The sequence below is a fragment of the Colobus angolensis genome, unplaced genomic scaffold (genome assembly GCF_000951035.1).
Source record: "Colobus angolensis palliatus isolate OR3802 unplaced genomic scaffold, Cang.pa_1.0 Scaffold138, whole genome shotgun sequence".
NCBI classification, from domain to species: domain Eukaryota; kingdom Metazoa; phylum Chordata; class Mammalia; order Primates; family Cercopithecidae; genus Colobus; species Colobus angolensis.
The window spans coordinates 4169021-4182551 of NW_012114466.1; the positions used below are offsets into that span (position 1 = coordinate 4169021).

Below are 13531 nucleotides of genomic sequence, written 5' to 3' on the forward strand. Positions count from 1 at the left end.
TGGCTCACTACAGCCTCTGCCTCCCGGGTTCAAGCAATTCTTCTGCCTCAGCCCCCTGAGTAGCTGGGACTACAGGCTCCCACCACCACGCCCAGCTAATTTTTGTATTTTTGGTAGGGACCGGGTTTCACTATATTGGCCAGGCTGGTCTCGAACTCCTGACCTTGTGATCCACCCACCTCGGCCTCCCAAAGTGCTGAGATTATAGGCGTGAGCCACCACGCCCGGCCAATGGTTTCTAAGTTTTCTGTAGTGAACATGCAATCATTCCTTTTGCAAGCAGGAAAAGAGTATTTGCAGGGTGCTGCCAGCCACCTCCATGCAATGGAGGCTGATAGGTGCCCAGCACCTTCCCATCTCCGCCATGCAGCTGGGCTGCTTCTGCCTCTCCGTGGCAGCACCCGTGTCCATCCCCTGCCTCCCAGGTGAGGGCAGGGACCCATCACCATGACCCAGACCCTGGCTGCAGCTCTCGGCACATGTAGGGAAGCATGTGTTTGCAGGCCAGGAGCCTGCGCAGAATCTGGGTGCCACTCTGTTGGTTCTGTGACTTCAGGCATTTCTCGGCCTCCCGGACCTTCACATCCATGCTTGTTGAGGAGGATAATGCTGTGCTGGGTTTTTAATCCCTCTCCTCCTGCACTCCCCATGGCACCCACCTCAGCCATTTCCTCCTCAAGGAGGCCCCCAGTGGCCACCCCAACCAGGGCCATGTCCCAGCCAGTTGCATCTGTGGCACGGTGTCCCCTCCTGAGAGTACAGCTGCCCCTACCCAAGGTTACCTTTACGCTGGCCACACTGTTCTCTAACACTTTTATAATGCTGTAACAAACAGGTCTTATGATGTAAGGGCCCAGCCACAGTAGACTTAGTTCTCGCTCACTGCCAGAGTAGCTGCACACTGATAGATTTGTATATTTCTGAACCTAGCTATATTACTCCGATTATATCAAATTCATGGCAAGTTTAATATCTGGCGAGTCAAAAACTTCATTCCTATCCTTTCCCAAAAATTTCATGGTAATTCTCACATGTTATTTTTTAATATCAATGTTAATATCAATATGTCTAATGATTCTCCCAAATACCCATTGAGATTTTTATTAGAATTTGATTAAGCTTATTTATAACTTGAGAAAGGCTTTCTCTTTGGAAAGTGAGTCTTTATATCCAGGAACATAATATGTCTATTTATTCCAATCTTGCTTTAGTAACTTTAATATAAGGTGTATATTCTTTATACACATTCTTTATACAGGCATTTTTTTAAAATTTTACTTTCAGTTCTGGGATACATGTACAGAATGTACAGGTTTGTTACATAGGTATACATGTGCCATGGTGGTTTGCTGTACTTATCAACCCGCCATCTAGGTTTTAAGCCCCACACACATTAGGTATTTGTCCTAATGCTCTCCTTCCCTGTGCCCCCCGGCCAACAACAGGCCCCAGTGTGTGATGTTCCCCTCCCTGTGTTCATGTGTTCTCATTGTTCAACTCCCACTTATGAGTGAGAACATTTGGTGTTTCATTTTCTGTTCCTATGTTAGTTTGCTGAGAATTATAGCTTCCAGCTTCATCCATATCCCTGCAAAGGACATGAGCTCATTCTTTTTTATGACTGCATAGTATTCCATGGTATATATGTGCCACATTTTCTTTATCCAGTCTAGCATTGATGGGCATTTGGGTTGGTTTCAAGTCTTTGCTATTGTAAAGAGTGCTGCAATAAACATACACGTATATGTGTCTTTATAGTAGAATGAGTTATATATAATCCTTTGGGTATATACCCAGTAAGGGGATTGCTAGGTCAAATGATATTTCTGGTTCCCGATCTTTGAGGAATCACCACAGTGTCTTCCACAATGGTTGAACTAGTTTATACTCCCACCATCAGTGTAAAAGCATTCCTGTTTCTCCACAGCTTCGCCAGCATCTGTTGTTTCCTGACTTTTTAATAATCATCATTCTAACTGGCCTGAGATGGTATCTTATTGTGGTTTTGATTTGCATTTCTCTAATGATCAGTGATGACGAGCTTTTTCTCATATGTTTGCTGGCCACATAAATGTCTTCTTTTGCAAAGTCTCTGTTCATATCCTTTGCCTACTTTTTCATGGGATTTTTTTCTCTCATAAATTGTTTAAGTTCCTTGTAGATTCTGAATATTAGCCCTGTGTCAGATGGGTAGATTGCAAAAATTACCTCCCATTCTGTAGGTTGCCTGTTCACTCTGATGATAGTTTCTTTTGCTGTGCAGAAGCTCTTTACTTTGATTAGATCCCATTTGTCAATTTTGGCTTTTGTTGCAATTGCTTTTGGTGTTTTAGTCATGAAGCCCTTGCCCATGTATATGGCATTTCTTTACGCAGGCATACCTCGGAGACTTTGCAGGTTTGGTTCCAGACCGTAGCAAAGCAAATGCCGCAATAAAATGAGTCAATGAGTTTTTTGATTTACTGGTGCATATAAAAGTTATGTTTACCCTATACTGTAGTCTAGTGTGCAATAGCATTAAGTGCGCAATAGCATTATGTCTAAAAAATTACATAGCTTAATAAAATACTTTATTACTAAAATATGCTGGTGATCTTCTGAACCTTCAGCAAGTAATCTTGTAATCTTTTTGCTGGGGGAGGGTCCTACCTCAATGTCGATGGCTGCTGAAGGCTGGGGTGGCAATGGCAATTCCTTAAAATAAGACAATGAAGTTTGCCACATCGATTGACTGACACTTTCATGAACGATTTCTCTGTGACATGGAGACATGATATGAGCACATACTGTTGGAAAAATGACGCTGATAGACTTGCCTGACACAGGGTTGCCACAATCCTTCAATTTATAAAAAACACAGTATCTGCCAAGCACAATAAAGCAAAGTGCAAAAAAAATGAGATATGCCTGTGTCAGTCTTGTACCTTTCATATGGCATTTATCCAGAGGTATTCAATTGCTTCGTCATTAATGCAAATGTGAATTTTTCTCACATCTCAATCCTGAACTACTTATAGTGACCATAAAAGAATGGCACTGCTTTTTTGTATTTTTAGCTTGAATCCAGCCACTTTCCTAAATGCCATTGAGATTTTATACCTGTACAGTCATATCCACAAATAATGATCCCAGTTTTCAACATTTACATGTTGATTTTATTTTCTTGTCTTATTTCAAAAGCTGGAACCTCTAAAAATATGAATAGAAGAAGTGAAAGCATGCTTATTTTGTTCCTGATTTTAGTGCTTTAGTAGTTCATCCATTTAATATAATCTTTACAGATAATTTTTGATTAATACTCATGTTTACAATGTTTTATTTCTATATAGTTTATCCATCCCATTCTATTTCTATTTTATACTGTTTTATCAGGAATAGCTGCTGAATTTTGTTAAATGCCTCTGCTATCTGTTGACATGTGGCCTTCACTAAAGTAAGGGATTGAAAGATTTGCCAATTCTTGCATTCTTATCCATGGAATAAACCATAGTTGATCTTAGTGTGTCATTTTTAAATATGGTGCTAAATATTTCTAATATTTTATTTTAGAATTTTTGCACTAATGGCCATAACTAGATTGACTTTTATTTTTCTTTTGACATGTTTTCTTTATCATATTTTGGTATTTGTATAATATACAATAATTGGAATATGACTCTTTCTGTGTTCTGGAATATTTTGACTAATGTAAAAATTATGTATCCCTTGAGGGTTCCATACAGCTTGCCTTCAAAATCATCTAAGTTTGACACCTTTTTAATGATAGATGATAGATCTTTTAACAGCCTTTTTCATTTCTTTTGTGGTTGCCTGTCTATTCAGGCTTTTCTAATACTTTAAATACTTTCTTTTATAATTCAATTTAAATTGAATCTTTATTTGTTAATTCAATTAAATTGAATTTTGCTAGAAAACTGTTCAGTTTCCTCTGAGGTTTAGAGCATATTAACCTAAGGTTGCACATAATACTTAGAATTCTTCCATATGTGTTGTTAGACTCGTTTCTATATGTGTTCTCTTCCATATGTGTTGTTAGTATTTCCAGTTAGTTTCATGCTTTAATACTTTCAGAGAACATTCATATACATCATCACAGGTGAGCCCTTGTTCCTCCTGGCTAGATGAGGAAACTGAGGCAAAAAGTGGGTAAGCAACTTATTGGAGGGGCACACAGGCGGGTAGAAGCAGAGTCTAGACTCAGACCCAGGACTCCCGTCTTCCCATGCTGGGCTCCATCCACCTGTGTTCTTTCCAGTAATGTTTACATGAGGCCCCGTCCTCCTCAGGCCCTGAAGGTCTGAAACCATAAGGATGGACTGAGAGGTATGGCTGTATGTCTAGGAGAGGCTCCTCTACTCTGTTGATGCCAACATCCCTTAGAGAAATGCTCATGTATTTGGATCTGGGAATTGCCTTTGCAACTGTTTGAATCCTAAAGATCCTCAAAATGCATCAGCAATATCACTTTTATTTTCTAAAATAAAGAAAGACATTCATTTACTTTGCAAATGGCTCCAAATGAAGATGTATAAAAGCTCCGTTAGCCTTTGCATGGTGGAGGATGTGGTGGGCTTTGGTTTGAGTGTACATGTGTAGCTTCAGATTTCTGAGGACTTTCCCAGCAGCATCCTGTGTCTGGTACAATTTCATAAAGTAAGAAAGACTTTGTACATTATGCAGACTTCTGTGTCATAAAGCACAGTAACATCTAATATATACATTGCTGTGGAGTTGCTTAAAATAAAACATGACCGAGTTTTAGTAGGAGTTGAGGGGCTATCAGTGATACTCTGGTGAAACCCTTTGCATGGCACTGAGGTACATGGTAGGAGCTGGTATCAACACTAACAGCCATGGTGGGTTTTGATGTGGGGAAACCCAGTATATCTCAGAATACACCCAGGTACAGGAACAGCTTTCTTGTGTGGTCACCTTGGGAATCTTACCTGTTCCGGACTCCCATGCCTATCTTCTAGCCCTTCCCCTTCCAGGTCAGCATACTCCATGAGCTGCCCTGTTGATGCAGCAGCCACAGGCCTGGCTTTGGGAGCCTTTCTCTAATTGCAGCAAGTAGATGCATGTCAGAGCTCCTTCCCAGGCCCCGCCCATTTCCCCGCACCCCGACTCCTGCCTCTTTGCAGGAGGCTCAAGACTCTGCTGCCCCACTCACTTCATCCCCTGGACCCCAGTTTCCCAAGCCTGTCTTCAACATGGGGCCAGGTCTCCCCAGTGCCTCCTCCTGACTGGCCCCAGGATAAGGCCCCTTGCAATTGTCATCATCCACTGCTGCTCACTGAGTAACTTCCCTTGCTGGCTCTTCCCTCTGTCATGTGTGTCTGCCACAGTGAGCATCCACAGATGATGAAGGTGGGATGCTGCCCTCCGCGGGCCCCTCCCAGCTCACCTGGCCACAAGCCCTCTTGCCAGCACATCAGTAAAAGAATCCTTCTGCTGTCCCTCTTTCTCCACGGCTAATTCCTCTTCCTCCCAGGAAATCTCCACCCTGGCTAGATACACATCCCTCCTCTGGACTCCTTAGCACCATGGACAGTGTCATGAGGACCTGAACCACGCCCCAACCCCCAGACTTCCAGTGCCCAAGGAGTGGGGAAGAGCGCTAACCCAGGCCTGGGACCTGCCCACTGTGGAGAGGTCGCCCTTAGCAGACGCCACTGCACTTAATTCCCCTGTGGGTCTCACAAAGTTTCAGACTTCAAGGAACATTTAGCTACAGCCTAATGGCACAACAGTCATCAAAACCCCCCTTTCAAATTTTGACCACTATGAGTAATCAACTAAACTGTCATCCTGAAATGAAAGCATGTGGGTGCTAATCCCTGTTCTTTCCCTGGCCTCTCAGGGAAGGCTTACACTGTGTTTGTTAATCGAACCCAAAGACAGACTGAAGTCGTGAATAGATGAGAGTAAACAGTGTACCCTCCCCAGGGCTGGGCTCCGTGCTGGCCGCCCAACCTTCCAGGGCCACTGCTCTGCCCCATGGGGAACTCACTGGATCCTTCATGGCAGGAAACCCAGGCTTCTGCTCAGCAGGGCCTGACTTGGGGCTGGAGGCTGCCTGAACCCACCTCCAGTCTGCAGCTGTCTTCTGGCCTCTCCTCCCCACCACGCTGGGTCTCCCTGGGACTTGCCCTGGGTGAGGAGCCAGAGCAAGAGGTGGTTGATTATTTCTCACATGGGTCAATTTCCATTCTATTTTGTCCAGACAGCTGATGAATGGGCTGAGAAAATGCCACAAGGCCCACCACCTACCTCTCCCAAGGCCGTGGCCGGCAGAGACATCCTGGCTCGCCTCCGGAAAGCAGTGACTTCCCGTTACCATGCCATCACCCAGGAGTTTGAGAATTTTGACACCACGAAAATGAACACCATCTCCAGAGAGGAGTTTAGGGCCGTTTGTAATCGCAACGTCCAAATCCTGACAGACGAACAGGTAAGAAACGCAAGCTAGTCCTCACCCTGCACACCGCCGGCTGAGCATCAGCCTGGTCCCTGGCCAGAATGTACAGAGTGTAAGACTGTTCTCTGTTTTTTAAATGCTTGCAGTTTTATTATTTTGTTTTTCAATCTTCCTGAAGATTCACAGGAGCCTTCTGTTTATGTAACAACTATGAATTACACCATTTTCATCAGGGTACAAATAATGTCACTGTTACTTTTAAAATCAAACTAAACCCTGCTTCAGCTCGCACACTCTTCCTTCCTTCCCTGGAGCATCCCAGAGGTAATGTGGTCTGGGTCTGTCATGGGCGGCAACTATCTGGGGCCGGTGTTGCACAGGCAGTAAAAAGAATGTACCAAGACAGTTGTAGGTAAAAAAGGCAGATGTATTGGGAAAAGTATGAAAATATGTTGCAAGGGTACAAGGGGCAAGTCAGCAAGAGAAAAGCTGACTGCAAAAAGACAAAGGTTTGCTGGGGATTTTATAGGATGGTGCTTGTGCTTGGTGCTGAAGAAGGCTTTGTAAAGGACTGAAAACACCAGGGTTGCAGTGAGCTACCTTGCATCTTTCTATAAGCCAAGGGTCTGGTGATAGCTGGGCACAGGAAGATTGTTGAGTTGTCTGCGCAGGAGGGCTACATGTTCTGGGCTACGAAGAAAGGCAGACTTAGAGCTTACCTGCTTTTTCATTTTGCTTTCCCCTGCTCCCACCAGTCTGATTCCTTTTCCCTAATTAAGACTCCACATGGTCCAAAGAGGGTGGGCAATCTGTCCCCACGCCTGGAGGGTCACAGACCCTGGCGGGAGGCTGGTGCTCCTCCCGTCACCCCAACCTGGCTTCTCCTTGCTACGGCCTGGTGCGGCCACTGGCAGTGTGGGATGCTCCGGGCTGCTGCTCTAAGCATGTTGGGTACATGCCACCCCCAGCGGGGCTCTCTGCTGTGCACAGGCTGAACACAGGCCCTGCCTCTCTAAGATCCTCCTCCCTATCACAGAATCCTCAGCAGGAGGTTCTTCCCAGCTTCCTCCCCTAAGGACTGGACTGAGCTCTTCTTTGACTCAAAGGCTCTGACAACCTGCTCCCCTGGGCCTCTTTGGCTCTTCATGGCCTTCCAAGGCCAAGAGCACCTCCCAGTGGGATGGCATCCTCAGAGTCTGCCTTGCCATGGCAGCTGTGGGAGGGAAGAGAGCACCTGCCCAGCCTGCCCCCCATCCATAGTCACACTGAACACTGGCACCAGGGGAGCAGTGCCGCAGGTTGCTTTGTTCCTCATTGTGCCCTAAATGCCAAAGCAGTACAGGGCACTGAGTGGGTGCTCAGTATGTGCTGGTGAATGGACAGCGTCCATACTCCCCGGCCCTTCACCATTCTCGGAAGCCATTCTCGGCTAATCAGTCAAGTAACACAGAGCACCACTGATCCAGTTACAGAAGTAGATTTCCCTTCACTCAGAAAATGCACAGCTACAGGCCCTCTCTAGTTCTCAAATGCACCAATGTCCCATTCCCAGAGAATAATTCAGATTAAAACATAACATCCCCAAACATTTACAAAGCAACTCTGCCTCCCTCCTTCCTCCTGGTTCTGCTCAGTCTCAGCCCAGGGAGTTCCCTGCAGACACTGCATGGAAACGTCACTCTTTTGCCTCTAAAACTGGACCATTCCAACATCTTGTCTCATTGTATCAGAGTTGCAGGGTAAGGTCTTGGAAGTATTCACGGGGAAGCGTGATCATTGCAGTCACCCCCGGCCCCACTCACGGCTCTGAACTCACTGCCCCAAGAATGCATTCCGTAAAGACATTAAGAATGTGACTATCAGGTTTAACGTTCCTAAAGTATCACCTTTCTCAGGCATTTTGGTGTGATCATTTTTGCTAAGCAAAATTCAAGGCTGTTTCCAAATGATCCTGCCCTACCGCACATCAAAGCTGAGCAAGATCTGTATTTGCAAATACTTCTCTCAGCATAAATGAAGTAAGCCTTGGAAATTAATACAGTTGCATTGATTATTCTATGGGGCCAAGTAATCAAGGTTTTACTAATAAAGTTTTTTTATTTCATCCAAATGAGTAAAATTTTACTCTAATTATAGATCGAAATGAATGACACGCTGACATATCTGGCATTCATCACAGAGAATTCGATTTTAATTGTCCACTAAGAAAACTTCACCATCCTCAGCACATCAAGCCCCTTCCCCAACCAAATTAAGCACTTATTTTTAAACTCGGCTTTCTAAAAATAAGCTGACATGTCTCTTACATGCAGCCAACAAACATATGAAAAAAAGCTCAACATCACTGAGCATTAGAGAAATGCAAATTAAAACCACAATGAGATACCATCTCACACCACTTAGAATGGCTATTATTTAAAAGTCAAAAAACAACAGATGCTGATAAGGTTACAGAGAAAAAGGAATGCTTCTATACTGTTGATAGAAGTTGGGAGTGTCAGTTCGTTTAGCCATTGTGAAAGACACTATGGTGATTTCTCAAAAACCTAGAGACAGTAATACCATATGACCAAGCAATCCCATTACTGGGTATATACCCCAAGGAATATAAATCATTCCATTATAAAGATACACACACGTACGTACATTGCAGCACTTTTCACAATAGCAAAGACAAAGAAAAAACTAAATGCCCATCAGTGATAGGCTGGATAAATAAAATGTGGTACATCTATACCATGGAATACTATGCAGCCATAAAAAGGAATAAGAGGCCGGGCACAGCAGTTCACTCCTGTAATCCCAGCATTTTGGGAGGCTGAGGTGGGTAGATCATGAGGTCAGGAGTTCGAGACCAGCCTGACCAATATGGTGAAACCCCATCTCTACTAAAAATACAAAAAAATTAGCTGGGCATGGTGGCACACATCTGTAGTCCCAGCTGCTCAGGAGGCTGAGGCAGGAGAATCGTGTGAACCTGGGAGGCAGAGGTTGCAGTGAGCCAAGATCACACCGCTGCACTCCAGCCTGGGCAAAAGAGCAAGACTCTGTCTCAAAAAAAAAAAAAAAAAAAAAAGGAAAAAGATCATGTCCTTTGCAGGGACACGGATGGAGTTAGAAGCCATTATCCTCAACAAACTAACACAGGAACAGAAAACCAAACACTGCATGTTCTCACTTGTAAGTGGGAGCTTAATGATGAGAACACATGAACACATGGGGGAATAGCACACGCTGGAGCCTGTTGAGGTCTGGGAGGAGGGAGACCATCAGGAAGAATAGCTCATGGGTGCTGGGCTTCATACCTAGGTAATGGGATGATCTGTGCAGCAAACCACCATGCCACACCTTTACCTATGTAACAAACCTGCACATGTACCCTTGAAACTAAAATAAAAGTTGAAGGAAAAAATTTTTTTTAAATAAAAATAAGCTGACATGTCTCCAATACAGTCCTCATCAAGAACCCCAAACTCTGGCACCAATATTAGGTTGGTGCAAAAGTAATTGCAGTCTTTGCCATTGAAAGTAAATACCGCAATTACTTTTGCACCAATCTAATACGTCGAGGGATGATTAGCAGAGATTGTGCTATACTTGGGTCAAATGCGCCTGGATGGGCTGATCAACAGCAAAAGCCCAGAGGTCCATGCGTTTCCTCCTCGCATGAGTTACTTTGCTGGGGACCTTCTTGGTCGAAGGCAAGGTTCCTGGTCAAGTGTGACATGGAGGTCATTTGTACTCTTAACATGTCTAGACCCATTATTTGAAAGAGCTCACAGAAGACGCTGGGGACAGTTCAACCGTATTAAATTACAGTTAACTCTACATTGCATGACTTGGTTTATCTACATTATAAAAACTTATCTCCTACTTTAAAAAAATCCAACAGTCACGAACGTGAGGGGCCAGCTCTCTTGACTTATTGAGCTCTGTAAGTGAGGGAAGTGACACATCTTTTGAAATCCTTTGGTGCAATTAACCTTTTGGGAAAGGAGAGCAACTTGCAGAACTGATGAGTTGGAAACGGACGGGTCTTCGGGTCTTTGTGGCTCTGCAGAAAGCATGTGATAAAAGGCGGTGGGAACTGGGTCTGCTTGGGTGTTACTTAAGACAATAGACCCACAGCAAGGGCCTCTTTTTGCAAAGCAATTTAGATCAGCCCACAGTGATTGCTTGAGGACTTTTAATATGCAGATGTATTAGGGAAAGGAACTGTTAAACATTTCTGAATTTTTTTTTTTTTTTGAGACAGAGTCTCACTCTGTCCTGCAGGTTGGAATGCATTGGTGCAAACTCGACTCACTACAACCTCTGCCTCTCGGGTTCAAGCAATTCTCCTATCTCAGCCTCTCGAGTAACTGGGACTACAGGTGCCCGCCACCATGCCCAACTAATTTTTGTAGTTTTTGTAGAGACAGGGTTTCACTATATTGGTTAGGCTGGTCTTGAACTCCTGACCTCAGGTGATCCACCCACCTCGGCCTCCCAAAGTGTGGGGATGACAGGCCTGAGCGCCCGTGCCCGGCCTTCTGAACATTTTACACGTGGTATTTCTAAAACAGACACCCCTGGGGAGCGAGAATGATGCTCATGGAAAACAAAACCCTTCCGGCAGGTGGACTTAGGTTTCAGTCCTGCTTCTGCTCTCATCCCGCTGTGTGACCCTGGACGAGGTCCAGGCTCCTCCAGGTACCCTCCGCTCCACCCAGGCTGAACTTCAGCCTTCCCCACCTCAGCTTGCTGCTGCCTCTGCTGGCCCCTGCCCCTGTGTCTTTCAACGCCTACTCCTCCTTCCTGTCTCCATGCAGAGCAAAGCCTTTCCTGACCACACCCCCATGTTGCCACTCTCACCCCCTCACTCCTTGACCCCCTGACCTTGAGTCTCCATCGTCCAGCCAAGCCCTCTGGGACACTTGTGCACGTTCTTAGGCACGTGACCGTCTGTCTTGATGAGGCACACAGTGCACAAAGGCAGCGTGCATCCAGGTTTAGAAGGCCCATGGCACACAGGGTGATGATGCTGGGCCCTGGGGCACCGTGATGGGTTTGCTCCCTGCCTCCTTTGAGTTCGCAGCCAGGGAGGAGGACACACACCAAATGGCAGGTGTGCGTTCCTGAGGTCCTGACATGCTGCTCCCTGCTCTGAAGGGGCATGTAGTAGACTGAGAGGGCGTAGCAGGGGCCTGGCCCGGACTGAAGGGTCGGTTGGGTTTCCCTGAGGACAGGGGTTGGGTTTGTGGGAGTTGCCTCTAAGAGGAGACAGGAGAGAGCGGCACAGGCAGAGGGAACACGGGAAGCAGGAGGCGTGCGGGTGCTGGTTTGAGCTGCTGCCAGCTGCAGATGGACAGACCTTTTCCTTGTGGAGCCTCCATTCTTGCAGGGATATTCAGACAGGGAATGAAATAGTGAAATGCCTGGTGTGTTTAGGGTGATAAATGCCACAGGGGAAATAAACCAGGAAAGGAGGACGGGATAGCGAGCTGAGGAGGGGTGCACTTGTGAGTATGTTCATCAGAGAAGATGCCCTGAGAAGGTGACACGCAGGGGTAGAGACCTGGTGGCCAGGTAGGGGGAATCTGGGAGCAGAGGTTCCTGGGCAGAAGGATTGTGCATGGCCAGGTGACGTGGAAGGAGTCTGAGGAGTAAGAAGCCAGCGCTGTGGAGGGGGCAGGCGGTGTGGAGCAGGGAGCTGGACTAGGTAGGCTGTGAGCCCGAGGGGGTTGCTGTCTTTTATTCACAATGACAAGAGGGGCCTGGAACCCTGAGCATAAGGGCTGTCTGTCAGGGCAATTGACTTCAGCTCTAAACAGCATCACTCTGGCTGGTATGTGGACTGTGGCCTGGGGGTCAGACGAGGGCAGAGTGGCGGGGGAGAACAGACCCAAGCGGGTGACTGGACTGTGATCCCGGGCAAGGGAGGTGATCAGGAGAGATGGAATCATGAATGTCTCAGAGTTGGAGCCCACAGAATGTGCCTGTGGTGTGGAGTGTGGAAGAGAAAGGGGGAGCAAAGATGAGAAACTGGCCAGAGAGGAGGCAGGGTGCTATGGGAGAAGCGAGGATGGAATTGGCGTCAGGCCTGATGGATTGAGAATGCCACAGCTGGGTGTGCAAGGGACGATGTGGAGCGGGAGGTGGGTGGCCAGGGCTGGAACCCAGAGGAGAGGCCCCTGGAGGTCCCATGCATGGAGAGTGGCCTGAACTGGCAGGGGTGCAGCTGGGAGAGGGCTGAGTTCTGGGTCTTCCTGGTGTTGGGAAGTCCAGGAGATGAGGAGAAACCAGAAAAAAACAACTGGCCAGCCACTGATCACATGGGAGGAGAACCTGGAGCCATCTGAGGACTGGATCCTTTGTCACTGTGTATGTGCATCCTTTGATGAAAGAAGAAGAAAACTACATTGGTTGAATTCATGTAACTAAATGTATCCACCTTTTTATTGCCAGTTTCCACTTTGTGCTCTGGTTAAGAGATCCTTACCTATCCCACGGTAACAAAAACATTAACCTGACTGGGCACGGTGGCTCACACCTGTAATCCCAGCACTTTGGAAGGCTGGGGCGGGCAGATCACCTGAGGTCAGGAGTTCAAGACCAGTCTCATCAACATGGTGAAACCCTATCGTAGACTAAAAATCCAAAAATTAGCCAGGCATGGTGGCGGGGTGCCTGTAGTCCTAGCTACTCTGGAGGCTGAGGCAGGAGAATCACTTGAACCAGGGAGGCAGAGGCTGCAGTGAGCTGAGATGGCACCACTGCACTCCAGCCTGATTGGCAGAGCGAGACTCCATCTCAAAGAAAAAAAAATTAACCTATATCCTCTACTACGAGTTTTTAAGTTTTCACTTTATGTTTTAATACACCTGAGATAAATTTTTTTCATTTATAAAAAGCACAGATCCACAATTGTTTCTGTATGAAAGAACAGTTTTCCCAACACTATGTTTTGAATTCTGTGAGTTCCTCACTAACCTGCAACACCCAGGCTGTCGGGTAACGCGCTGTTCCCACACAGACGTGGGGCTGTTTCTGGCCTCCATTGTGTTCCATCAGTCTTTCCTTTCTCCCCATCCTTGAATTGATACCTCCGTATCTAAATTACTTTAGCTTTAA

At 46.2% G+C, this 13531-nt stretch overlaps 1 protein-coding gene across 4 annotated transcripts in view; it reads left to right on the forward strand.

The window, feature by feature from the left end:
* Positions 1–13531, forward strand: part of EFCAB6 (EF-hand calcium binding domain 6) — a 328394-nt gene that overhangs the window by 291153 nt on the left and 23710 nt on the right. For all 4 annotated transcript variants that reach the window (XM_011934784.1, XM_011934785.1, XM_011934783.1 and 1 more), the window contains one exon: positions 6224–6451. In XM_011934784.1, the coding sequence (XP_011790174.1) occupies positions 6224–6451 (228 nt within the window). The remainder of the gene's footprint in view (positions 1–6223; positions 6452–13531) is intronic.